This window comes from Neomonachus schauinslandi, chromosome 6 (assembly GCF_002201575.2).
Source record: "Neomonachus schauinslandi chromosome 6, ASM220157v2, whole genome shotgun sequence".
In the NCBI taxonomy this organism is placed as follows: Eukaryota; Metazoa; Chordata; class Mammalia; order Carnivora; family Phocidae; genus Neomonachus; species Neomonachus schauinslandi.
The window spans coordinates 43,074,160-43,101,813 of record NC_058408.1 but is presented as its reverse complement, the minus strand read 5'-3'; the positions used below and the strand labels follow the sequence as shown (position 1 = coordinate 43,101,813).

Here is a 27,654-nt window from a genome sequence, read left to right as displayed (position 1 = left end):
CAGAGGCCAACACCTGCCCCAGGGCACGTGCGCAGGCACGAAGCTAGATTCGAACTGTGGGTAAAACGTAGTATCTGAGGTGAGGCCTAAAGCCTTATGCCGAGGAACTAGGTGAATGGGACAAATCCCATCAGATTATCTGAGTTCTCTGCCAGTTTATATATTACCTGTAATATATATGCTTATACAATTTATATATTACCTAGAGACTACTTTCTAATAATAATAATAATAATAAAGATGATAATAAAATGAGAGATCATTTATTGTCTCTTGTGTTCCAGGTGCTTGACATAAATCATGTCTAATCCCCTCAAATCCCTGGCTTCTGTTTGGTTGTGAAGAAACTATGACTTAAAGAAGGCCACACAATTGCGGCAAAGGCTTTCATCCCTTCATGCTGCTATCTACTACAATTCAGCACAAATGAAAGTGAAAATAAGTTATTTGATCTGATAAAATGTGGACTTAAAAAAATAATATCCAGGGGCACCTGGGTGGCTCAGTCGCTAGGCGCCTGCCTCCAGCTCAGGTCATGGTCCCAGGGTCCCGGGATCGAGCCCCGCATCGGGCTCCCTGCTCCGCGGGAGGCCTGCTTCTCCCTCTCCCACTCCCCCTGCTTGGGTTCCCTCTCTCGCTGTCTCTCTGCCAAATAAATAAATAAAATCTTGAAAAAAAATATAATATCCAACTCTACCAGTAAAGACAAATACCTCAGACTAATCACTGAATTCTTAGAGAAATCAGCAAGGTAGAAGTTTACAGAAATTCTTAACAAGGATGTTTCCGCAGTTTCTAGCAACTTCTCATATAGTAAGTCAGTCTCAGAAAAATATATTTATCTTGATGTACCAAGAACAGAATGTTGTTGGTCCTTCACATGGAGACCCTGGACTGAACAGCAAGGGATTCCAAGAACGTGAAGTTCACATTATCTTCTGGTAAAAAAGTAAGGAAAAAATATAATACAATAGCTGAGATAAGTCCCTTATAGATGTGAAACACCCCTAAATCACAATGTGCCGGAGGAGTTTCAGAATACTAAAATTCAAATTCTAGGGGTCTTAGGCATATTTAGTTAGAGAGAAATGTAATTATAATTAAGAAGAAATAAAGTCTAACGAAATGTACTTTGCTTATAGATTATGTTGACAAAATTAAAATGCCTAGTATGGAGGCCAAAAAACAAAAGTCAAAAAAGTAAGAATTTCTGGGGGAAAAGAAAGTAAGAATTTCATGGTCAGCAGATCCCAGGCATTCAGGTTCCCATGGTAGAAATGTCCCTGTAGTGACAATGGATGTTGCAGGATGTCACCATCCTGGCTTGGTGAATAAGCCATTGAGATCATCCAACTTACTTATTCTTCATCAAAGCCATGCTTACCAAGACATGTTATCAATACTACTTTGCTTCTCCTACACTTTTCCTATATGGAGGTAATGCACTTTCAGTTAACACGAATATTTCACTCAATCCCTTGCAGGCATATTTCTAATGAATTAGGTAAACATGTGCAGTGGACATGCTAATTGAATTGCCTGCCTCTGCCTGAGTAGGCATCAGGCCATGTACGTCTATTTAGCTGGCTGCAGCTGACTGGACTTAGGTAAGCCCAACAGGCAGTGCTATCTAGTGATATCCTGAGATGAGATTCACAACCGGACAGCCACGATTGGCCATGTGCATGCTGAAGCATAGAGAGCGCACCTGGAGAGCAAGAGAGGGAAAGAGAGAGGTATGCAGAGAGACGCAGGGGTGAGAGTCTCCAGAGGACCACAGATGGAGAACGATCTGTCCTGGCCGTTGAGCGTTTTGCAGGCCTGGGTCCTCATCTTCTCTGAGGCCTGGCTGCATTTCCTCCTCTTGAGTTTTACCCAATCTCCCAGTAGTTTATAATAATGTGTCTTCTTCCGCATTAGCTACTTTCAGTGGGTTCCTCTTATTAATAACTAAGTAATTTCTGACAAATTCTGTGCATGCTCTTAGCTCATGTGCCTCACCTCTAATTGCAACAGATGCTTCTAAAAACAGTGACTGAGTTGCTAACAAACTGCTAAGCTCTACTTAATTCCTTTTTGCTGAAAGACTGGGGGAAAGAAAGGCAGCTTTCGTTAGAAAAGGCGTCCATGCAAGAGGTATAACCACATAGGCGGTGAGTGCCTCCACGGGGGGACTTTACATTTATAACCGTGTGGAAAAACGAGTCAGGCTTACCTACCCACTGCTCCAGTTGCTCCCATCACCAGGGCACTCAATAGTTGCTAAGCAAAAACAGACACAGGGTATTCACTTTTAGGAAAAAGAGTAAGAGAAAAAAAATGTTGCTATCTAAATAGCTTTACAAATTGTTCCGGAGGGCAACGAACCTGCTGGGACAGGCCAGTGGGCGACTTACCTCATCCACCCCAAAAAGGAAAGCAAACTGTTGCTGGCGATTCTGATCAACACATTGCCCGAAGTCTAAGAGATCGGTGTCACTGAACTTCAGCCCTTGGAAGGTGGGGATCTTACCCTGAATCCCGTCCAACAATTCCTCAGCACGAACTGCTCAAAACAGAAAATGCCTCCCGAATCTGCACCCCTCCAGAAAATGTCAAATCCCGTCTTGTAGAGCCCCTCACATCTGCGCTGAGTGCCAGGGGCTGTTCTCAGCTGGACGTCCCTTGCCCTCACTTAGGAGTTCCTATGTACTCATCAAATTTCAGCCCCCACGCTTCCATTCCTCGAAGACAACAGATGAACTTTTCCAAAGCACAACTTCTATTTTTTTTTTTTCTTTTAAGGAAGTAGAAAGGAATCATATCTAAAAAATAATCTCCTAAGAAATCTCATCTAATTGTAACAATCTCCTTTCTGGAGAAGCATAGTAACAGTAAAAGAAAAGTCAAAAGAAGGGACACCTGGGTGGCTCAGTCGGTTAAGCGTCTGCCTTGGCTCAGGTCATGATCCCATAAATTTTAAAAATCTTAAAAAAAAAAAGAAAGAAAGAAAGAAAGAAAGAAAGCCAAAAGAAAAGTGAGGAGGGATCAGAGTACCTTCCTATGTACCAGGCACTGAGAATACAGTAGAGGACAAGGTAGACACAGCCTTCGTCCTTACGGGGCTTATAGGCTTGTGTCTTCTCATACAAGACACAAGGTGTCTGCTAGAAAAGCATCTTTCACACTTAAAAACGTTCATTATAAGGTAGTGTCAGTGATTGATAAGAGGGACTTATTTTTGATAAGACTGACTTATTTTGGAGCCAATCCGAACCATCCGGTCAATAGTTTTATGCTTTTGTGACACAGGGTGGAGTGCGATGGAGTGGGAGTTTCTTAGCGAAACAGGGTAAGATGTGAGAGATGGAGGGAAAGAAACATGGAAAGAAGCAGTACTTACTCTTTACCCCTGTTAAGGCCGGAATGTGATAATAATAAAATGGCAATGCTGGGGCGGCAGTAGCTACCTCCTTTAGGAAATTAATCAAGTTATCTGAAAGAATAGCAGGACAGGCCATGGTGTGAACAAGTATAAAACACTGGCTTTCCCTGGTGAAAAAAAACTAACCATCTATTGAAATGCAACCATCCCTCTCAGAAGCTGAAAATTCTTGATCCCTCTCAATCATCCCTGAGATGGATACTGCAATGTCTTTGCAACACTTCATTCAAAGGTTTATTTTCCTTTCTGTAGAAAGGCCAAAATAAGATGATCACTTTCCTGCTGTCCTTAAATACTATTATAAAACTGGTGCAGGGCGCTTGGGTGGCTCAGTTGGTTAAGCAACTGCCTTAGGCTCAGGTCATGATCCTGGAGTCCCGGGATCGAGTCCCGCATAGGGCTCCCTGCTCGGCGGGGAGTCTGCTTCTCCCTCTGACCCTCCCCCCTCTCATGTGCTCTCTCTCATTCTCTCTCTTTCAAATAAATAAATACAATCTTTAAAAAAAAACAAAAAAACAAAACTGGTGCAAACCTTCCCACATATTAAGAGAAGCTCTTGAAATACTCTTATCAAAGCCAGAAGCCCGTCGGTTGGACTCCTGTGCTCTTACCCCAAAAGGGCTAAATGTGGTCAGTGAACAAGGAATTTGCATTAGGATCAGAATCATCAAGTTGTAACTGAGAAAATTCTACAACAAAAAGATAAACATTTGCTCAAAGAGGGAAGTTAGAAGAATAGTGGCACACCTCACAATAATTCAACCAGAGGTTGGCACTTTTCCCATTTGGGGAGAAATCCAGATATAGCAGAAGAGAATTCATTCTAGTTTACTGAGGATTTGCAATTTTCTACATCATCCTCCGTGAGCTTTCACTGCGACATTACTGCAGAGGATAAATAAATCCAGCAGACTTGCTTACACTGGAGAGTGGGGGAGAAAATACTTCATCTGAATACTGTGATGATGTACTCTGTGATAAATATTTGACAAAAATATTATGAATAACTCATTATCTTTCCTTTGTCTGTCTTTTTGGGAAACGTATTCACGTAAAATTTTTATAACCATGTGAAAAAACTTTTTAAATGTTCATTCTCAATTCCCAAGATGGCAGTATTTAAATTACTTATCCTATATTGACAATTATTTTCTCTCTACCAATAATCGATGGTATTTCATGATAATTTTGACCCAATTACATTTAGCTATGAATTTATTTAATCATGCATGCAATCATGGATTGTCTGTTTTCAATCCTTTCAAAATCTGTATTCCTTCGTTTGCTAATCAGAAGGATTAAAAAGACTCAGTATACTTGGAAACCACAAAAGTTTCCGTAGAGAAAGCAGAGGAGAAAGCAATTAACTTGGTAATTTGGAAGACCATGGATCTTTCTCTGAAATCTCCCTCAAATTCATTACTGACTCAACCTTGAATAGAACATGTCTCAAGATGCCCACCACTTATATTCCTCTTTTTTTGAGAAAAATGATCCCATGCTTTGCCATGTAACTCTGACTCCCTACACAACTGACTAGATTAGGGGTGGACGCCTGACCCAACACAGGTACCTGTACGTTGACCTGGGGCTTGGTGGATGACCCAATCAGATTACTTGGCAAAAGAGTTGAAGCCCTTCTTAAAGGAGTCTTTTCTTGTATGGATCCAGGGAGACCAAATATTCTGGACAGCTACTGTACCGCTGCAACTTCACGCCCACAGAAGTCCATACAACTTTACTTTCAGGAGGTCAGCATGACCATTTTGAATGAAGGCAAAAAGAAGTGGACCACACGAGGCACTGTGTATTTAGACTATTTGCTTACCTTTGTTCCTTGGCTTGAGAAAGAAAGGTGCAATGACAGCGATGCCATCAGCTCCTATTTCTGCTGCATGTCGGGCCTTTAAAAGAAGAAAGAAGACCATTATGGGTTTGGTGACAATTTCGATGTCTGGGGGTTGGGGGGTGGTTTCCCCACATCAACAGGCAATTCTCTGATACCAGCTGGGTGTCCTGCAATTCTATTCAACTCTGATACTATCTACCTGGAGACAGTCAGATTGCACAGGTTCAGGGCTCCATCCGACAAGACTACCCCGCTTCCCTGAACTTTAGATGCTAGTCACAAGCCTAGGTCATCACCTGTGTTCCTGACCGACTGGCTACAGAGTTGGAGGTTCTCATAATCCCCTCCTTGGGTCACTTAATTTGCTAGACTGGCTCACAGAACTCGGAGGAACATCTTACTTACTAGGCCACCAGTTTAGTATAAGAAGATATTAACTCAGGAACAGCCAGATGGAAGAGATGCGTAAGGCAAGGTATGGAGATAGGGCTTATAGTTTCCATGTGTTCCACTCTCCCCAAATCTCCACATGTTCACCAACCTGGGAGCTCTCTGAAACCTGCCCTTTTGGGTTTTAATGGAGGCCTCACTACATAGGCATGGTTGATTAAATCACTGGCCACCGGTTGCATATAATATATTTGAATCATTTGTTTAGCACCTCCATTAGGACAAGAGTAGAAGGATAACCTTAGCTGAAAACAAGAAAAAAGGAAACAGCTAAGAGACAGTTGATGGCAGTGCCCAAACATCATCCAATGGAGTTATGGCTAAGCAGATGCCAAATTACAGTCTCATTGGCAAGATTATCCCCACAGTAGGGGATTATCCCTATAGAAGGGGATTATCTCTGTCCTAAGATTATCTCTACACTATTCTAGTGTTCAGCTCAATGGATGACAACCTTTCACGTCATGACGATATTTTAAAATTTATATCACACATAGGAAAAGAAAGCAATTAAAAAGAGATGAAAACAGGGGCGCCTGGGTGGCTCAGTCATTGAGCGTCTGCCTTCGGCTCAGGTCATGATCCCAGGGTCCTTGGATCGAGCCCCACATCGGGCTCCCTGCTCAGCGGGAGGCCTGCTTCTCCCTCTCCCACTCCTCCTGCTTGTGTTCCTGCTCTCGCTCTGTGTCAAATAAATAAATAAAATCTTTAAAAAAAAAAGAGATGAAAACAAATTTCCTACATCACACTACCTTAATCGAAAGGCCTACTGAAAGAAGAACAAATGACGCATAAGAAGAATAAATCAAGTCTCCACGTTCTGATTCTAGGCTTATTAAGCAACCACTTAGCAATATGCCTTCCCTTGTGGCTTACCTAAGAGTACTGAATTGCAATTTTGCAAATATATATATATCCCATTTCTAAATTCAGTAATAGGAAAAACAAAACCCATCAAGAAGATGTTGGGGCTAGATCAAGTCATTGTAATCTTGGAAATCAGAATATATAAATTCTGAAAACATGGTTAATTTAGTAGTGGTCCAGGTTCTGGGCCTGCTGGTAAATACCTCAACACTTTCGAGCTTTCTTTTTTTACCCAATTCACAAAGTCCTCAAAACCACCAGGTCATGTACTTTTCTGCCAGAAACTTTAACTCCTTCCATTCCTGGCCTTTGCTCTACCTAATCTGCTAATCTCTAAACCCGGAGCAATCCAATTGTTCGTGTTCTTGAACCTATGTCCTGGTTGAAGACTATACCTAGAAAAAAATTTTCATAACTTAGTTGAATGGTGGTAAGACAGATTTATGACTTACAACTTCAGTTGGTTTTTTAGCACCATTGGGCAATCCTTTTTAAAAAATTAACTAATTAGGGGTGGCTGGCTGGCTCGGTAGAGCATGTGACTCTTGACGTCAGGGCCATGAGTTCAAAACCCATGTTGGGCGTAGAGCTTACTTTGAAAAAAAATTTTTTTTTAACTGTGACGAAACCACATAAAATTTACCACCTTAATCATTTTTAAGTGTACAGTTCAGTAGTTTTAAGTATATTCACATTGTTATAAAACAGATCTCTAGAACTTTTCATCTTGCAAATCTGGAACTCTATACCCATTAAATAATTCTTCCTCTCTGCCTCTAGCCCGTGGCACCTACCATTCTACTTCCTGTTTTTACGAATTTGACTACTTTAGATACCTCATTTCAGAGGAATCATATAGTATTTGTCTTTTAGTGACTGGCTTATTTTATTTAATATAATGTCCTCAAAGAGTTTCACCTATATTATAGCAGGTGACAGGATGGATTCCCTTCCTTTTTAAGGCTGAATAATATTCCATTGTATTGTTAAAAAGAAAACCACAGGACCCAAATGGAGTACTTATATTAAGGATCCATGTCGGCAAACCAAGACTTAATACCTAACCTGACTTCAGTTTCAATCCTCCCAGGAATGTAACCTTTAAACTGTCAACGTGGAATTTCCTGGTCAGCCCTAGGAAATTTACTATCAGGCCCCTACCATTGCCCTTAGGAGGGCGACCTTGCTTAAAACAATGTGTTCTTTGCTAATAATTTCCTTTTTCTTGCTCCCTCTCTGTCTTTTACCTTTCCTTTTCCACAGCTCGATAGAGTTCCTTTCTATTTGCTAGATTGGATGATGCTGGATTCATTCAATAAAGCCAATTTGATCTTTTAAATTACTCATTTGTATTTTTGTCCTTTAATAGTACGTATATACCATATTTTGTTTATCTATTTATCCACTGATGGGCATTTGGGTTGCTTTCACCTCTTTCTATTGTAAATAATGCTGATAAGAACATGGGTGGGGACAATCTTCCTGTGCTTCAGTTTTCCCTCCCATTTTCCTGGGCAGTGATTCTCAATTTTTACTGCTCTTCATCTCTGAACCCCATCTTCCATCTCCTTCATGCCCAGCAGATGGCTTTGCCTTTTGCTTCTTAGAGAAACTGAGGTTGGCTCAAGTTCTTCTCCCTACTTGCAAACTGAGCTACCTCTATACCCACCCCTCGGAGGAAGACGGGCCTCTGTCTCCTACTCAAAACTCTGCTACAGAAGTTATCACCTCGGGCTACTCTCATTATGGCTCCGTGCCTGCTTCTGGATGGTGAGCTCTGAGGTCCCACACCTCATATTCCCCAGTGATAGCACCCAATATATAGCAAAAATGGTATTGAGTTTAACTTCAGCATAAAAAAGGAGCCCCTGGGTGCCTGGGTGGCTCAGTTGGTTAGGCGACTGCCTTCGGCTCAGGTCATGATCCTGGAGTCCCAGGATCAAGTCCCGCATCGGGCTCCCTGCTCGGCAGGGAGTCTGCTTCTCTCTCTGAACCTCCCTCCTCTCATGCTCTCTATCTCTTTCTCTCTCTCAAATAAACAAATTTAAAAAAAAATCTTTAAAAAAAAAAAAAGGAGCCCCTTCCCTTATGTGGAATCTAAAAAAAAACCAAAACAAATGAACAAATAAACAAAAAACCAGAAACAGACTCAGAGAACAAACTGGTAGTTGCCAGTGGAGGGAGGGCAAAATAGGTGAAGGGGATTAAGAGGTACAAACTTTTAGTTATAAAATAAACAAGTCACAGAGATGAAAGGTATAGCATAGGGAATGTAGTCAATAATATTGTAATAACATTGTATGGTGACAGATGGAGATTACACTTATCCTGGTGGGCACTGAGTAATGCACAGAATTATCGATTCACCATGTCGTACACCTAAAATGAATATAACATTGTATATATCAACCATGCTCTAATAATAAAAGGAAAAGGAGGCCCCTTGAGTGGTCTCTCCCAGATGGACCTACATACCTACCAGTTCTTGTGAATCTTTCAAGCTCAGGGCTCCTACATGAATTACCACCTGATCCAACCTGCAAAAGAGAAAAGGCTGTTGCATCACTTGGAAGTTTACAGTAACATGGAAGGAAGGGCTGAACTACCCTGGTTTGTACTGGTTTTGGCAATTAATTAATGTCCTGCTAATCTCAACCTCAAAACTATTAAATTCTATAGTGGTCTATTTAAAATGAATCTAATAGGGGATTAAAAAAAATGTCCAGGGAGTAAAATTTAAGGTCTAATCAAGCAAAATTTTGAAGCCAAGAGTCAATCAGTATTTGAATACGTACTTTGACGAAGCACTGTTTTACTTTTTTTTTTAAAGATTTCTTTATTTATTTTAGGGGGAGAGTGGGGGAGAGGTAGAGGGAGAGAGTCTTCTTTTTTTTAAAGATTTTATTTATTTATTTGAGAGAGAGAATGAGATAGAGAGAGAGAGCATGAGAGGGGGGAGGGTCAGAGGGAGAAGCAGACTCCCCGCCGAGCAGGGAGCCCGATGTGGGACTCGATCCCGGGACTCCAGGATCATGAACTGAGCCGAAGGCAGTCGCTTAACCAACTGAGCCACCCAGGCGCCCACGAAGCACTGTTTTAGATGGTGTATTGATGGTGGTATTTGTGTGGAGATTGGTGTAACATGGAGGTATTTCTGGTTGGAGATAAAAACAAAGAGGATCTTCAAAGAGTACAGCCAGGAACAAGCCATATGAGAAATGAATTCACTGTAAAAAGCTTTTTCCTATCTTGTCAGTCCTCAGAATTTGGCCTCTTATGAGAGGTTTCCTCTGAGACCCCAATATTCATCTTTGGGGGTGCTCCATGTGGCCCCATGGGCAGAGGCCACAGTGAGCCTGGTGTTCTCAGAGGATTAATAAAACTCAGTTGTGAGTCCAGTCACCCCAGCGACTCCTGAGGGACCCTGAATAACATGCACATGCCATCTTCAAGGGGTGGAGACACCATATTCTTGTTTAGGCCCCATCAGTGAGTCCCCAGTGATTCCTGACTTGCCGTGTCTCAGGTGAAATGGGGCCTCACTAAGGAAGTGATGTGATCAGGGTTGCATTTTTAAAGATTTTATTTATTTATTTGAGAGAGAGAGAGAGTGAACAGAGGGGTAGGGAGGAGCAGAGGGAGAGGGAGAAGCAGACCCCCCCCCCCCCCCCTGAGCAGGGAGCCCAACCTGAGCTGAAGGCAGATGCTTAACCCACTGAGCCACGCAGGTGCCCCAGGGTTGCATTTTTAAAGGATTAAGACCTTCGAAAGGAGAAAGGAAGGCTGACTGATAGGCTCTACTCTTACCAGCAGCTTTTCTGCACGACCTCCTTAAATCTTTCACACCTCTTCTCCTGGCTTAGGTTAAAAGAAGCCATCCACGCCTTCCTCCCTTCCACCCTGCTGCTAGGTGCTGCTAGATAAAACCATCCTATGGCTTTCATCCCAATTTGTCCTTTCCCAGATCAGGAGAACGAGGCTCCAAAAAGCCTTCTGTTCATCATGACTTACTTCCCTTCCAATTCCCTGCAATGGCTACTTCAAATCTGGACTATTCTCAAGCTAATTCTAACTCAACTCCTTGTTCCTGGCAGATGTGCTCACTTCCCACACACCAGAAATATACAGAGGTTTCATACACAGACTGCCCCACTTCTCCTCTTCTGCACCTCCATGCTTAGCCGCATCCTCATCTATGCTTTCCTCCCAGCTTCTGGGCTGTCCTCTCAAGTTACGCTATCTACTTTTGGTTTTGTTTCAACCCTCCCCCCATCCCCCAGACCTTCCCATCAAAGGTATCAGCTGTCTACTCTCTTAATCTCTTCTCCTGTAACAGTGTCTTTTCAGCAGAGAAACATGCCCAAGACTTCCCCACTTTAAAACAAACCAGGAGGGCACCTGGGTGGCTCAGTCGGTTAAGCAGCTGCCTTCGGCTAGGGTCATGATCCCAGGGTCCTGGGATCGAGCCCTCCATCAGGCTCCCTGCTCAGCGGAGAGCCTGCTTCTCCCTCTCCCTTTGTCTCCCAGCTTGTGCTCTCACTCTCTGTGTCAAATAAATAAATAACATCTTAAAAAAAAAACAAAAAACAAAACTACCCTTCTTTTCATCTTGCTTCCTCCTCCCTAACCTACCACTCCATCTCTCCTTCCCTTCACCAGAAAATGTTCCGAGAACGAGCTGTGCTCATGGCCCCCACCCCCGCACATCTGCGGCGATCCACGATCCACAGTTCACGGCAGGCTGCTCCTGTTTCAACAAACCGACTGGCTCTGCTCTCTCTGAGGTCATTGGTCACGGTCACTTCAAACCAACTGTCTTCTCAGCCCTCCATCTACTGACTTTCACAACATCCAACACTTATGACAAATGTGATGACGAACACAGCATCCACCGCAAATAATTACAATGAATTCCCGTATAAGACTTGCTACTACGTGCCAGACACGGCTCAAATCCTCACCACCACCATAAGATACATACTTTTATTTCAATTTCATAGGTGAAGCACAGGGCGGTTAAGTGACTTGTCTGAGTTCAGAAGCCTAGCGAGAGACAGAGCCAGGACCCAAACTCAGGCTGTCTGGCTGTAGAGTCCCATGCTACGGTGGCATGCTCTGAACCATTCCTCCTTAAGTGGCAGGATTCACCTCCGACCTCCCTCCTGCCCTTCTGAGGGCTTTCTGTCTTTGCCCTCTTCCCTATCTCCCCATTTCTGGTGCTTTTCTTTCTTTCTTTTTTTTAAAGATTTTATTTATTTATTTGACAGAGATTGATAGTGAGAGAAGGAACACAAGCAGGGGGAGAGGGAGAGGGAGAAGCAGGCTTCCTGCCGAGCAGGGAGCCCGATGCGGGGCTCGATCCCAGGACCCTGGGATCACGACCTGAGCCGAAGGCAGACGCTTAATGACTGAGCCACCCAGGCACCCCTCTGGTGCTTTTTTTAATGTTGTCCTTAACCTTCCTTGTTTCTCCGTCCATGGTCTTTAATCTTTTAGGGCTCACAATCTGACTGGAAATGAGCTGAAAGCTGATGGATCAGCAGAAACTGCTTCCATGGACATGCACTCAGCCTTGGCATACAGTTTCAGAGTCCTCAAGGTGCTCTGAAGCCATTTGAGGATCCCCAAGGAGGTCATGGGCTTCACACTGACAACTGCTCCAGGCTCACTTGGGACTTACCTCCAATCTTCGCCTCCACCTAACGCAACATCAATCATTGCTTTCTCTGATCCCTGTTTACACTATTTATCAGAAGAATCAGTGTTAAATTTCATGATCCGACATCTCCATTGGATGGCAAGCAAGCTGAAGGCAGAGACCCTGTTTCATCTCCCCGGTGCCAGCACAGTGCATCCCACACAACAGAACAGACAACAAATAAAGCTTGGTTAATTGAGTGTGCTTACTGAACGGATCCGTCTTACTTGACTACCATGGCATGAACTGAGTCCTGAAGACTACAAAAAGCAGCACCACAGAGAGCATGTTGAGTCATATGCACAGAGAGGTAGGGAAGCAAGGGCTGATAGAAGCATCAGGTACCCATCCTGAGAGGGGAAGGGATTGGAGTTGTTTACAAGAGCCAGGGGACAGCAGAGTCCGTCACCAGCCCCTCCCCCTCTTATCCCCTCAGCCCAAGGACAAGTAACCCAAGGGGACTGGCTTTGTAAATAGATAAGGGGCAGCTTCCAGCTTCCAGATGGACCCCCTGGGAGCCAGGTGGGCCTTGCAGTCTGGCTGCCCTTCCACCCAGAAGGGAGGGGTTCTCCTCTGCCTCAGCTCCTTGCCAAAGTGCCAGGATCCCCATGCCTCAGGCCTGCCCTCTGACCAGAAGGTGGGAGGCTGTGTCATCAGAAAAGAGCCATACTCTATGCAGCTCTCTCGAAGAGCGCCTTTATCCTGGTGACGCCACTCACTTGTTCCGCCCTTTGGCCACCCACTCCTCTGCGACCTGGCGACGCTCTGAGACGCTCAGGGACAGGCCTTCTCCCGTCGTGCCATTCACTGTTCCAAAGAGAGTCAGTTAGTGGGGCCAACCAATTCCTTTCGCTCCTCCAACACCAATGCAGGAAGTGCAGGGTCAGAACTCCCTGCTTAAGGGGAAGGGACGTGGGGAAAGATCAGACGATGGAATCTGGAGGGGAAATGCCATGTTTCCATTTTTATCTAAGACTCTGTCTTTTTTCCATCTTCACCTTGTTCAAAGCAGTGGGAAGGTTAATTATGACTTGTAATGACAAATCTGTCCTTGCAGAGTATTTGAAAGCAGACTGAGATAACTGTCCTCATTTTAAGCAAACATCCAATGATTTGGGCTTGAATGGCAGGAAAATCAACACCACCCACTACTGGGCTGTCAAAGGGGTCAAAAGTGGGAGTTACTCATGAGGACAGTGATACATGCTACAGATCTACAAAGACCTCAGTCTATAGTTTAACATGATGGTAGCATTCTAGGACAATTTTTTCATGGTAATTCATAAGAAAACACCAAGGATATTAATATTTCTTGTTTAAGCACTCTTTCAATAGTCACTTATTTTCACAACAACCCTGCAAAGTACAAATGGGTCTTCTCATCTACAGAGGCAAAGATGAGGTTCTAAATCACTAAATAAATTTGAATCCAAAGCTGTGTTTCTAAAACTTACCCTTCTAATACAGTAATCTCTTAATGGATCACAGATAGTATGCAAACAGCACTAGGATACATTACTGGGGCCTAATGCATTTGGATCTCCAAATACTGAGTGCTCAGCTGGAGAAGGGGGGGTGAGAGTAGGAAAGAGTGTTTTTATCACTCCTTTAGGGTCTTAAGACACTTCAAGTATGCTCTACTAGTAGGGATGTTCCTACTTCTTCCCTTTACCCAGGGGAGAGCTGTGGCCCTTTGAAGAGTAAGAATCAGTCTTCCCCCACCATGGCTTGGAGCTGTAGGGGGACACCAAGTGGTTCTGTAATCAGGTTCTGGTTTTGACATGTGTCCTGACCACCTGTTCGCAGAGGTTTTAACCTGCCTGGATTATGACCTTGTGCTTCCAGTTCTTGAGGGACCTTGGTAGAGCAGGAGCTTGGGAAAAAGCTGTAGGGTCCAGTCTGTAGGTGTTCAAGCACTCAGAACACCACACAAGGAGCAACTCAATCACAGGTTTGTATAGTTCTCAGGCCTAAAATGTTCAAGGTCTGATTTTTTAATTTCCACCGTCCATGAAATAAATGAGGATAACTGCTGGACCTGTGATTCTTTTGTGTGCTGCATTTAGTCTTTCTACATTTATTATATGAAAAGTCTGGGTGAAGACACAATAAAGCCCATTCTTAAGAGAGAGAAGTCTGGATTTGGCTGTTACTCTACCATTCCTTGGCTAAGTGCCATAGATTTTCTTCTTTAAGTTGGGATAAAAATAACACCTTATTTGTTTTGAAGGTACACCACCAAATTAGGTAATCTCTTGAGGTGCTTTCCAGGTCTAAAATTGATGAGTCTACAGATTCACAAATTTTACTTAGCTTAGCCAGGCTCAGTCATAACCTATGACACAAGACACTGTAACCTCTTAATTAGTAACCAGGTGAGAGCTACTTTCTAAGGACCGGGCTAGAGATGTCTAGAGAAATGTTTAAAGATGACTCACCAAAAATGTTCTTCACTCCCTGTTCTTCCACAAGATAATCCACATACTGACCAATGACTGAAAAGTTGATTTCTCTAAAGGACACAGGAAAAAAATGGGAAAAAAGCATATTTAGTCTTTAGATTATTATTCAACCAATCCTCAAATCTATAAACTGCTCTCTTTTGTTAATAATTATTAAAAGTCCACCCAGCCATATTATGCTAAGCAAAATAAGTCAGAGAAAGACAAATACCATATGATTTCACTCATATGTAGAATTTAAGAAACAGAAACAGATGAACATAGGGGAAGGGAAGGAAAAATAAGATAAAAACAGAGATGGAGGCAAACCATAGGGAACAAACTGAGGGTTGCTGGAGGGAAGGGGGTGGGGGTGGGATAATTGGGTGATGGGCATTAAGGAGGGCACTTGATATAATGAGCACTGGGTGTTGTATGTAACTGATGAATCACTAAATTCTACCCCTGAAACTAATAATACACTACATGTTAACTAAATTGAATTAAAAAAAAAAAACACCTAGCCAATTTGTAAAATTCTTAACTTGCTCTAAATAATGCCTGGCTTTTTCCTTGTTTTTTGAGCCTGGTGATTTCTCTACTTATTCATATATGCCTCACTTATGTGAGCAACACACCGTTATTTATCACAAAGGTTTTACCTTCAAACATCCCCACAAGTAATATTTAAAAAGTAATTACTTAGTAATCTTTTGCTCTTTTGGGGAAGAAGGATGACTGGGGCCATGGTTAAATGAGAATTTAATATTTTCCACTTGGTGAGAAGCAATCATTTTTTAGGCTTACAAGATAGGAAAGTTGGATCTTAATAATTTAAGATTTTAGCACTTAATATTTGTGACAGCAAATGAAAGCTTCAGTTGTATTTGCTAGTTTTAAAGCAAAGAAGATTAACACTGGAGAGGAACTTTGCTCCCACTGCCTCTCAAAGTACGGTCTGTGGAAGAGCGTCTGGGGAGTCTGTAAGAAATGCAGAGCAGCCTCCCTCTTTAATGGCTCATGGTATTGTAACATTGCCCTCCCTGCCCCACTTGCTCAAATGCCAAATCCTGGCCTCTGTCTTGCTGAGCAGGGAGGATTCCTGAATGCACATCAGGAACAAACTTGGGTTGTTCTCACCTAAAGGGCGGATGGGCAAGTTATCCGCCTAGACAATCTATCTCAACACCCTCATTTAGGTCAGCTTGACCTGCTCAACTTGAAATGTCTAAGCCTCAGACATTCCTGACCATTTGGAACCTGCTCTTGGCTGCTTCCATCAAGCCCTTCACCACTTGGGATAAGCGATGAGATGCAGGACAATCAGCAGTGGTGTTTTTTTAAATTTTTTTATTGTTATGTTAATCCCCATACATTACATCATTAGTTTTAGATGTACAATCAGCAGTGGTTTTGTTTGCAGGATAAAAACCCAGATTTTGACCTATGATGTCCATCTACCAATGCAAGTAACCAGGAAACAGCTCCCAATCACACTTCCAAATCACAGATTGGAAACAGGAAATAAATCTAGTGGGCAACAGCCTGTGTTGGAATCACAGATTCAAACACAGTGGCTCCTGGACACTTTCACTGAAGTCTTGACACCTCTCCAATCCGATCCCAGCCCCGTACTCAAGATCACCTAGAGTAGGCCTGGCTTTTTCACTGAGGAGGAGCTTGGAGAGCTCTGGATGGTCAGGGCTGGTAGGTACTGTACTCCTTCTGATGTGTGTTCTTTTGGTTTAATCTAATGCTTCATCATTTGGAAAGGGAAGCTAGAGAGCTTGTTTCCATTTTCAGAAATACTTAAGGAGAGAAACTGATTGTTAGGGGATGTATATGTATATCCCCAAAGTGGACTCTAAACTCAGCAGGGACCCACACCGCCAGTCTACTGCATGTACTCAGCACTCCACCTGGCTCCAATGAAACACTCAATCATTACTGCTGTTACTATTCCTCATGATGAAACCCAGAAATATCTCACACATACCTCACACCCTCATCAAAGTTCACATCTCCATTACCACGAGGATCATTTTGTAAATTGTTTATGCCCACCCTCCAGGCTAGAGCAAGGACTTCCTGAAGGCAGACACTGTGCCTTTTATACCTGACAATCCCTTGTCTGCACCTGGCATAGTGCAGCAGCTCAATGAGGAGGAAACACCCATGATCTCTGCCTTCAGAGCAGCCTATCCCCACACCTGCAGGATACATGTAAACATTATTAACTGAGGAAAGGAGATGGCATAGTATACAAATAACTAGAATATTAAGGAATGTAAGGGCTATGACTGAGTTAGAAAGTGTACAGGGGTTCAGAAGAGGGAATCACTCCAATTAGGGAGGCTGGGAAAGGAGACTTCGAGGAAGAGGTGGGTCTGGAATAAACAGGATGAAACCCTGCACTCTTCCTTCCCTCCGATGTTCTTGAGTTTCTATCTGGCCCTATTCTGGTACCCTCCACTTTCCAGGGAGTTGGCTGTCCCCTTAGGCAGATCGAGGCCAGTATATGAAATCTGCGGTTTCTTCTCCTTCCTCAGTGAACTCCACACTTCACTCTATGGCTTCAGTGGGTAATGCTTCCATCTACACTGACCCCCTACTCCTTTAGACTTTGCTGGATGACAGCTACAAGTTCCCTCGGGTTAGGGGTGATACATTATCTATCCCTTCAAGAAAGCAGTTTGTTGCTTCTTATAAAATGCCCCTAGCCTACAGGAGTGATGCTAATGGTAATTTCTGGGCAGTGGCAGAGTTACCCCAAAATGTCCTTGGACAGATAGTCTTTTGGAACTACCAAATCCTCTTAGAGAGAGAAAAAGGTTGAAAAGAGATGGCTCCTAAATGTGTTTTGACCTTCACAGTGATAAAAATTTGTTTTCTTGTTATAAAAGATGACGGAAAAGCCAGAAGATCTAACAAGGCCAGGCCTACATTTCTGTACAGTACTGAATGGCAGGGAGGGTCATGGCTGCCCCCTTTGGAGGCATAGAAGCCCCCCAGACCACCTCAGGGATTTCAGGTCTCTGTCTGACTAGAGGTGCAAGTTTGCAGCCCTTGGCATTGTTGTTCAGTGGCTACAATCACAAGTGAGCCCAGGGAAATTACCCAAAGCTGTTACCCTGGTTGTCACAAAAGTACCCCAACAGCAGGGTCAAGGTAGGAGCAGGATGATAATTCTCTCTGGGGACTTTGCTCCCTTCCCTGTTTCTCCACCATAATCTACCTCTCTGCGGTATGTGGGTTTATGTTGATTGCTGCAGGCACTGTATCAGGCATCCGGAAGTCACTAGAGATAATGCAAATGGTAAGACTAGAATATTCTCTTCCTTGCTGGATGGCTGTCTGGGGTTCATTGCTCGTGGAAGTAGGAGGTGGCACAAACCAGTTCTCTTCCAAAGGTGGGACCGGAATGTCTCTTCCTTCGTGAGCCTCAAGAACACATCCAAGTACTGGCCATCTCAGGGCTGAGTGACTCAGAACCAAATCCCATGCTTGCTGAAGTCACTCCCCTACTTACCTCCAATTCACTATCTTAATTTCAATTCCCATGGGTTCAGATTCTTTGCCTTAGGTCTATGATTTTTTTCCAATTTTTCATACCACAGAAGCTATGTCATTTATTTTTGAAAGTACACACAATATAAAAAGGAAAAACCCACTCATTATCTCCCTGGAGATTATCACTCTTAATAGTTTTGATATTTTTCTACTCACAAACACACAGTACAGTGTTTTCTTTCTTTTTTTTTTTTTTGCAAACTGCCTTTTGCAGTAATTTTACAGACCAGCTGCATGGCCCCATCAACACTAAAGCCCAGGGGAATGGCTTCTCCCACTGAGGCAGCCTTGCTGATCTTAGGAGAGCATCCCGTGCCCTTTCCTAGGTCAGTGCAGCATTTTCTTAAATGGATATGGTCATATTGTACAAAGCATTGTGATATTTTTTTCACTTAGCATGCCAAATTGAGTATTTTCCCGCTTCTTCAGATATTCTGTTCTTGTATGGGCTACACAGCATTTCATTGTATGAATGAACAGAACTTAGCTAATCCTCTAGACCCTCGGACATTTCGTTTACTTCCAAACCATGTAAGAGGAGAGAATGTTTATCCAATTATTTTTGCCACAAATTGAGGCCCTGAGTGAATACCGTTTGAAACAGCATGTAGGCTGTATCTCTTCTCCTAGGACAGAAGGATAAAGGAATTTTTCTGAGGTGGCTTTTCAGAGAAAAATCTCTATTGCTGTTCATTTCCTCTCCTGGTGTATGACACAAAATGAAAGACTTACACTGTATTTGAGAATACAGAATCACCAGGGAGGTCTTTTCATAACTGGCACACGTGTCAGAAAATCTGATGTTCTTTTTTTTTTTTTTTTTTTGCCTTTTACATATAACTCTCAGCATTCAAAATCAGATGAAAGTTATGTGTGCTTTTGGCAAAATAACTACTTGGCTACTTTAAAACTCCTTCGGCAGAGAAGTATTCAGGGACCATAACTGCCCTGCCTTGCCAGAAAACATTCTGTTCTGGGAATCTGGGTCATGTAGTCTCCCCACACAGTTAAAAAGACAATACCAAACTCCAACTCCAGCAGTCCAAGACCCTTCTGACTGGGGTAACCAGTCTGTTTTTACTAGAGGGTGTTGTGAAGATTCCCATGGTGAAGCCAAAGGCATTTGAGGGAGAAAACTTTTTTTTTTTTTTTTTGACATTTTAGCCAATCTGGATAGTCTTTCTTTTTTAAAGATTTTATTTGTCGGAGAGAGAGAGTGAGCACACAAGCAGGGGGAGCAGCAGAAGGAGAGGGAGAAGCAGGCTCCCCTCTGAGCAGGGAGCCCAATGCAGGACTCGATCCCAGGATCCTGGGATTCTGACCTGAGCCGAAGGTAGACACTTAACTGACTGAGCCACCTATGTGCCCATGAAATGGACTTTCTATTTTAATGACTGTACTTGCCCAAGGGAATAAGTGACTTTTTGAAACAACTAAGGAAAGCAAACATCTTCTAGTGTGTGGAAAGACAAGAGTTGAGATGGGTAGAGAAGGACCTTTCTCTCTGGCTCCAAGGCTAGGTGCAGTGGGTTAATGTTTTAGGATCTTGGTCTCATCAACTGCAGAAACAGAGGTTGCAGTTCTCTCTCAGAGTTGTTATGAAGATGAATTCGGAATATGTACATTAAAATGCCAGCACAATGACTGACACGTAGTGTTTAGCCAATTAGTGTTAGCTTCTTTTCCTCATGAAATAACAAAATTTACCATTCACTGTGCTAGATGCTGAAGATACAAATATAAATAAGAAACATGCTCAGTCCTTGTGTATTGCCTGGTACTCGATAAATATCTCTGGAATAAGGTTAAGCAGCTCAAAGCCTTTTGGGAGAGACAGGCATGTAACAGTTATTAGAGTAATTTTCATTAGCAAGTACTTCTGATGTAATGTGAAAAGGTGCACAGGCTACTGTGGGAGCGCAGGGGGAAGGACTCTGTAATTCTTTATAGGAAATGGGAAAGAAGCACCAGAGGATGGCTCTGATGGATGAGTAGAAGTGTTCATGTGGAGTAGAGAGAGGAGTGCGTGGTGGTAGAAAAAGGCAGAGGGAACAGAATGTGTAAAGGCACGAAGGGAATAAAGAACATGAGGTGTATGGGGCAATAGAAATGTAGCAGGAGAAGTATCCCAGATAGTCTGGGCTTTAACTTTATTTTTTTAATTATTATTATGTCATGTTAATCACCATACACTACATCATTAGTTTTTGATGTAGTGTTCCATGATTCATTGTTGGCATGTAACACCCAGTGCTCCATGCAGAAAGTTGGGCTTTAACTTTAGATCAGTTCATCTCAGACTTTAATGTGCTAAAGAATCATCCAGGGACAGTGAAAATGCACGTTCTGACTTAGTGGTATGTAGGAGGGCCTCAGATTCTGCCTTTCTAGCAGGTTCCTATGTGATACAGAGCAAACGGTCCATGGACCACATGACGAGTAGTAAGGCTTTGACAAAAGGGGATCGGCAGAGAGTCTTAAAGAGGGAAGTGACACAATTAGATTTATTTATGAGGACGCTCACTGGGCTGCAGGTTGGACTGGGGTTATAGGTACTTTATACATTCTTCCTGGGATCACTCCAATATCCCTCATGACATAACACCAGAGGGCTGCACTCTTTGGATTCAAATGCAACTCGGAAATGATATGGCTGAACACTTTACAGAATATGAAAGAGAACTTTTAACAGGTGACAAGACCTTCCCAGGGTCAGACAGCTAACTGGTGGCAAAGCTAGGGGTCAAGAACCCAGATACTCTAACTAAAATCCATTTAACCATGTTCTTCCTGTAAACTTCCCCACTTCAGAACATCAACCTATATTCAAGAATTGAATTTGGATATTTCTTAGAATTATAAAGAAAAAAGGATGCAGGGGAATAGCTCTTGTTCAGCCATTCTCAATCATGGAGACTGTGGCTTACTTTATGAGCCAGGATGGGAAAACTCCCATGATGGCAGGTCACCAGGCAGAATTTCCACTTATTCGGTTCCATGTGACCCTTCTTTCGGTCTCCTGGAAACATGTCATAAGTTCACATTCCCCTGTGGGCAAGTAGGCAAATGCCCATCTGCTCTCAGTGGGTGCTCCAATCTTGCTTTGTACCCACAGTAATGTTTGAATGAGAAGGGCAGGTGGTGGGAGATGTGGGAGCTAATATAGCTTACATGCCTACTATGTGCTCTGTACTGACACACAGTTTAATTCTTTTTTTTTTTACAAAATTAAAAAAAATATATATATATATTTTTAAGATTTTATTTATTTATCAGAGAGAGAGAGACAGAGGCAGGCAGAAGGAGAAGCAGGCTCCTTGCTGAGCAAGGAGCCCAATGTGGGACTCAATCCCAGGACCCTGGGATCATGACCTGAGCCGAAGGCAGACGCTTAACCTACTGAGCCATTCAGGCGTCCCTGTACATTTTAATTCTTAAGGCCCTTGCAAAAAAAATACATTCTTATTTTGATTGCACACATCAGGAAAGTGAAGGTCCTAGAAAGTCCTAGAAGGGAAAAGGATTAAAAAAAAAAAGAAGAAGAAGAAGAAACAGAGAAATGGAGGAAGCAGGGCCAGAGGTATTGGGGAATGGAGAAGGATCCAGAAAAGCAGAGTCATTTATCTTCATATGTGGGGCTTGGCGTCCCCGGAAAACAGCAGAATAGGGAGGAAGAACACACCAAAATTCTCAGTGAGTCCTAAATGAACAAATAAGACTGTTCAAGGAGTCTCTTCTAGGCTGAGGGATCTGATTAAGAAGGTTAAAGCAGCATCAACCAGATGTTAGTGTTGTAAGCCTGCAAATAGGATCCTTCTCAATAACAGGAAGTGAATCCTGCCTGCTCATGCAATCACATGATTTATCTGTTTTATTGGCCCAACAAGTGGCTAACACATCAACAAAGAGCTGACTTCAGTCTTTCTTTGGACTTACGGAAACTGAGAAGCAACAGGAAAAAAAATTGCTACCAATCACTGAGTAATCTAAATGCCATCTCAGCAAGAATTTGATTTAGACGTAGATGAGATTTTTCATGAAACTTAGAAACTGGAGGTCTTGAACTCCAGCGATCTAAGGGTAAACTGCGATAGGGCCAACTTTGAATGAGAATACTAAGTCATAAGAAATTTCACCTATTTTAAAGGGGGTAGGGTTAAGGTTTACAAATTCAACAACAGAAGGCCAAAAAAATAAAAGCCTTTCTTAAAGATCTCTTAAATTCCGCATCTTCCTTTTATCCCTGTCTGGTTCAAATGAACATACTGACCTAAGTGCCTCCTGACCCTGTGCTGAGCACCATTATATGGAATATCTCACTTTAACACCCAGAACTCCACCATGCAGGTTAATTATCATTGTATTTTAAAGAGAAAGAAAGGAGAAGCTTAAAGAAGCCAGAATTCTGTTTTGGCAGACTGACCACTCTAAGGGGTCAAAAGCATTTAGATCCAGGTGGAAAAATTCCCTTTTTGTCCATGGCAATGTCCAGAGAGGGGTTATACACCTGTGGCACATGACCGTTAGCTGATAATACAAGCAAAGGGACTGACATAACGTTCACCTGGGTGAACGTTAGGGTGCTTGTCTGGGTAATGAGTTCTCAGCAATCATCTGTTGTTACCTCCCACTCCTGCAGGCCCCCAACATTTAACCCATGTTGAAATGAGACTGTAAACATACTAAGGGGTCCAACTTGCAGCTAACTTCCCCTCTTTACTCAGGCGAGGACATTTTCATCACATCTATGAACAGCCTGAGGTGGAATCATGCAGCTATCTAGAGACAGGATCTAGAGGGGCCAGGCCAGGGCTTAGAAGCAAATTCTGCTAAAATGAGATTCTCCTCATCTAACTCCACCGGCCTTATTTGGGAAAGCCAGGCCTCTGATGAAATCCAAAGAGAATTTATTTTGTGGAGCTATAGACACTGGGAGAAAGGCAAGATGCCATAACTTACCTTCTCTCTTTCTGCACTGTTTGTGACATAGAGACTCTTCTCTGAGTTGGGATCAGAGACAGTACGGGGGAGGGATGACTGACAGAAGCGGCCATTTGGCAGGAGTACCACAGAGGTGCAGAATCTAAGTGACTGCTACTATAGAGAACTTCTGTCCATTTTGGTGGAGTGAGAACAGATTCCCCTTAGGTCCCAAATGATAGTTACCCATGCTCAGTCATTGGCGTGATGGTTGCAGCAACGAGACCTTGAAGCTTCTTCTTTGGGGAGGCCATTGAGCTGCTGAAAAAAGTCTACAAAACATAAATGTAATTCCTCTCCTTCTTCAAGGAATGTCCATTAATGATAAAACTCCCAGGCAAAGTCCATTCCCAGTTTAGAATTGTGAAAAAGGCTTACAAGTACACAAAGACACAGAGCAAACAAAAAGAATGTAACATGTAGAGCTTAATTCTGTAGAGGAGGTGACCATTTTTAAAGACAGGAAAAGGGGGAGACAAGAAGGGAGCAGTGTTCGGGAAAGTACTATCAGAAAGGCCTCCCACTTTATTTCTACAGGTGATACAGGCAGTCTGAAACCTCAAAGAGCAGGGGTAAACAACAGCAGACCCAAGAAAGAAAATGAATCTAACTCAGGGAGGTCAAATATATAAAAAATTACTTAAATTGTAATATGGTCAGGACAAAAGGGACATCCCTTTCTTTTTCCATAGCTTCATTCTTTTAAGCAAGAATCTCACCTAAAACCAGCACTTACAGTTTTAAGGCTTCAGTGTGATCTAATTAACTATCTTCAGATTTCCCTAACTATCCTTTCCATATTCTAATTTTGACCAGTTTTGCTACCTCTAGTAAACCATGTATACTCTATCATGATTGTTTATTTACCTCTCTCCCACTAGACCAAGCTCCCCAGGACAGGGAATACATTTTATTTGCCTTTGCTTTTCCTGCACTGAAATACCTGCTGGACACCTTCTCTTCAATTAAAAAGGGATGAATATGTGGGTAACTGAGTGAGGTATTCAGACTGTAGCTAGATGATGACTTCTAGAACAGGGAGATCACTGCTCAGAGACTCAACCTGACCCCACTCATTTGGGGCAAAAGGATTCCTCACCATCTGACAGAGAGTACACCTGTCATGCCAGTGGAAAAAAGTCTAGAGGTTGTGGAAAACAGGCATGAGAGACAACAGAGTATCCTAGTTCATAGCCTGGATTCCACAGGCAGACTTCCGATTCAGCTCTCCAGCTTTGCCACTTACCATTTACGGAAGTGTTACTGTTTTTTGAGCTGTAGACATAAAAATTCAAAGCCACGAATGCAAAGTCTAACAACTGCAGAAGAAAATAAAAAATATAATCAGAGTGTATTTAGTGACAGACAAAAGATGCCTGGCTTAGAGCAAGCACAGTGATATCTATAGGTAACAGAGAATATGGGGTATATTACAGTTCTGAGGTCACTGGCATATTTAAAAACCCAATGCCCGCTACACTTAAATTTGACCTACATAATGTAATAATTACAAACTACCTCATTTTGTTCGTTCTTTTAACTGTTCATCTCAACTCCCTAAATGGGAATATAAACTTACGGAGTACATGTATCGTATCTTCTACTTTTTCTGTATCCCCCAAGAGTTCTGGCTCTGGTGAACCCTTGAAGCCAGAAAGAGGACAAAACAAGGACAAAGACATGAAAGGGCACAGTATGGCAAAACATACTGCTTTTGTAGAAAGCCAACTTGATACCTCCCCTGACAAACAGATATGTCCCTAGCAAAACTTGCTCCTGAAATTAAGCACCAATACTTCAAGTAGCTTTGCTCTGCACTGAAGGGCAGGCAATAAAGGGCAACCTTACCTGATATACGGGATTCTAGGATTTCTCTGACTTTTCCTAGTTTGAAGAGGAGACTAAAATCCTGTGGGAGGTTTTGAGAGATAAATGGGGGTCCATTGGGAAAACACAGGGCCAAGGCACAGACCCTGTCTGTCCCAGAGGAATGTCTGTACATTAACTGAGATGGATGCTATGCTTGCCACATATCTTCACCGGCCACTCCTGCAAGCATCTGAACTCAAGCTACCTGCCAACTTGTCCCCCAAGATTTCTTCCTTTGTTCCTTATAGTAGAGGGGTTGGAGCACTAGCTCTGGAGTCAGACGTCATGCGTCTGCATCCTGGCATCACCACTTAGCAACGGGGCGGCCCTGGAACTGTTATTCACCTTCTCTGTGGCTCTGTTTTCACTCCTGTAAATAATAGCAGTCATATTTCATAGGTTGTGGAGAGTAAAATGAATTAATTATCATAGAATGATTAACAAGTGTGCCAGACACATAGTAAGTACAACTGTGAAGTGTTGTCAGATAGCTATAGGACGTTAACAAGTATTATTATTTTTACCAGCACCTGCTTTCCTGTCATTTCATTTTTACTGGTATTGCTTCTCTGACCCTCAGTACTCTGGTCCATTCAGGGACTAAGTCATTTCAATGCTCTTATCTTCCTTCCCTGCAATCCTTCCCTCCCTGCTTACTGCCCCTCTCAGAACTTACCCTTTGTTACCTCTTATCTAGACCCATGGACACAACCTCAGGTCCAAGGGGCCCAAAGGGGCTCAAGAAGGCACAAATGATAAGACTCTCAACAGCTAGGTTCAGCACTAAAAGTCTCCTAATTCAAACCCTACCAGGCTGCTCACACTATACTTCTGTATTCTGAGCTTTTACCTGTATTTATTTCATACTTAGGGCAACTACATTGATATTCTTAGGACTGTCAGAAGCTTGGATGGGTAGTTTTATATATGCTGTTAATTGAAAGAAATACTATTAAGTGCATGTAAATGCAATCTGGTTAAAAAAAATTTCAAAAACATAGAGCCTGTAGGGGTGTGGGGTCAGAGTTGGGAATTATTGCTCTAATCCCCACTCTCCTCCTCAAATCCACATAGGCTGCCAGGTTAATCTCCTGGTAACACAGACATTTCTGGTCCTGCCTTTGCCCTGCTCAGAAAATGCAGTAACTTCCCCCTGGCTTCCGTAGGAGAAATACCAAACTCCCTGGTGCAGGTCTCTGTATAGATCTCTTCATTTGATCTCAACTGATTTCCTGGTGCTCGTCTCTACCATGTCTGGCCTGCTACCTCTCTCCTGAGCCTCTCCCATCTGGAATGACATTATCTCCCACTTCAGCCAACTTTAAAAATTCACTGAAAAACTAGAGAATATCCCCTGATCCCCCAAGAGGAAGATAATTTCTTACTCCTCAAAATTCCCTCAAACACTTGCTTTTCCTTAAAAATTTTACCTCAGTTATTAGGGTAGTTTTGGCTTTCTTCTACAGTGCAAGCCACCAGGGGGCAGGAACAGCTTCAAAAAAAATCTATCTGCAGAGCAATACACTAAATGAACAAAATTTGCTGACTTTGTGAACACTGAAACTCCAGCAAGAGATGAGGCAAAAAGATCACAACAACAGTAACAGATAATGGTTGCTATTTCGTAAAACTTGAATTTTAAATAAACTTGGTAATGTCTAGCTTTGGTATTCGTTATAGCTTGTATCAGAAGCAAATGGTTAGAACGTTCTCCACCCTAAGGCTTAATGTGAATTTGAAATGTTAACACTGAAACGCTGGGGAGGGGATATTACTCTTGAAATCCTGTACCTCTGTTCACTGACAACACTTAGTGCAAAGAATTCAAGTTGCCTAAGTCAATCCTCTTAAAAAGGACAAAGTTGAAAAAAAAATCTCTGGGGGAGAAGAAGGATGCAGCTCTGGGCATGGTGAATGACTTGAGAAATACGTAGAAAAAAAAGAGAAAATGGAGAAACTAAAGAAACAAACACAAAAACAAAACGCAGAAATATAACCAAGTTCCCATAAATAGAAGGGGTTGGATCAAATGCCATCGCTAAAGTCTGTTTCGCTCCACCGCTGCCTCGGGTCACTTTGAGGAAAGGAGCCTTAGAGAAAGCTATGCGGTCCTGAAAGCATCCGGGGAGTGGTTCCTCTGCCTGCGGCGGTGCGGACGCTCGCTCCAGGCGGAAGGGTATGGCGTTCACACTTCCTCTAGCCCCACGGTCCCCGCTTCTCTGCCCTCCCCTCTCCTCCCGGCCGTCCCCGGCCCCCTCCCCGCCCCGAGTCCCGTCCCCGCGACCCTCTGCCCCCATCCGCTGGTAGTCTCCGTCCGTCCGTCCACCTCGCGGAAGCCGCGCTCACCGGACGCGCCCGGGTCCGCCTAGCTCGCCGGGGCAGCCGCCGCCGCTCCCTGCACCGCCGCGCGCCGCCCCGCGCCCCCGCCGCGGCCTTTGCCGCCTCGGCGGCCGCGCGGCCCCACACCACGTGCCCCCCACTCCCGGGGCCCGGAGTGGCGGGGCCC

At 43.2% G+C, this 27,654-nt stretch overlaps 1 protein-coding gene across 1 annotated transcript in view; it reads right to left on the bottom strand.

Annotated features, from left to right (window-relative positions):
- NPL (N-acetylneuraminate pyruvate lyase) overlaps positions 1 to 27,654 on the bottom strand; it is a 34,705-nt gene that overhangs the window by 6,373 nt on the left and 678 nt on the right. Inside the window, exons 2-9 of the mRNA XM_021682576.1 lie at positions 23,466 to 23,551; positions 14,727 to 14,800; positions 13,008 to 13,095; positions 9,070 to 9,127; positions 5,253 to 5,328; positions 3,383 to 3,475; positions 2,397 to 2,545; positions 2,216 to 2,262 (exon numbers count right to left, since the gene is read on the bottom strand). Of these exons, the coding sequence (XP_021538251.1) occupies positions 2,216 to 2,262; positions 2,397 to 2,545; positions 3,383 to 3,475; positions 5,253 to 5,328; positions 9,070 to 9,127; positions 13,008 to 13,095; positions 14,727 to 14,800; positions 23,466 to 23,533 (653 nt within the window). The 5' untranslated portion in view covers positions 23,534 to 23,551. The remainder of the gene's footprint in view (positions 1 to 2,215; positions 2,263 to 2,396; positions 2,546 to 3,382; positions 3,476 to 5,252; positions 5,329 to 9,069; positions 9,128 to 13,007; positions 13,096 to 14,726; positions 14,801 to 23,465; positions 23,552 to 27,654) is intronic.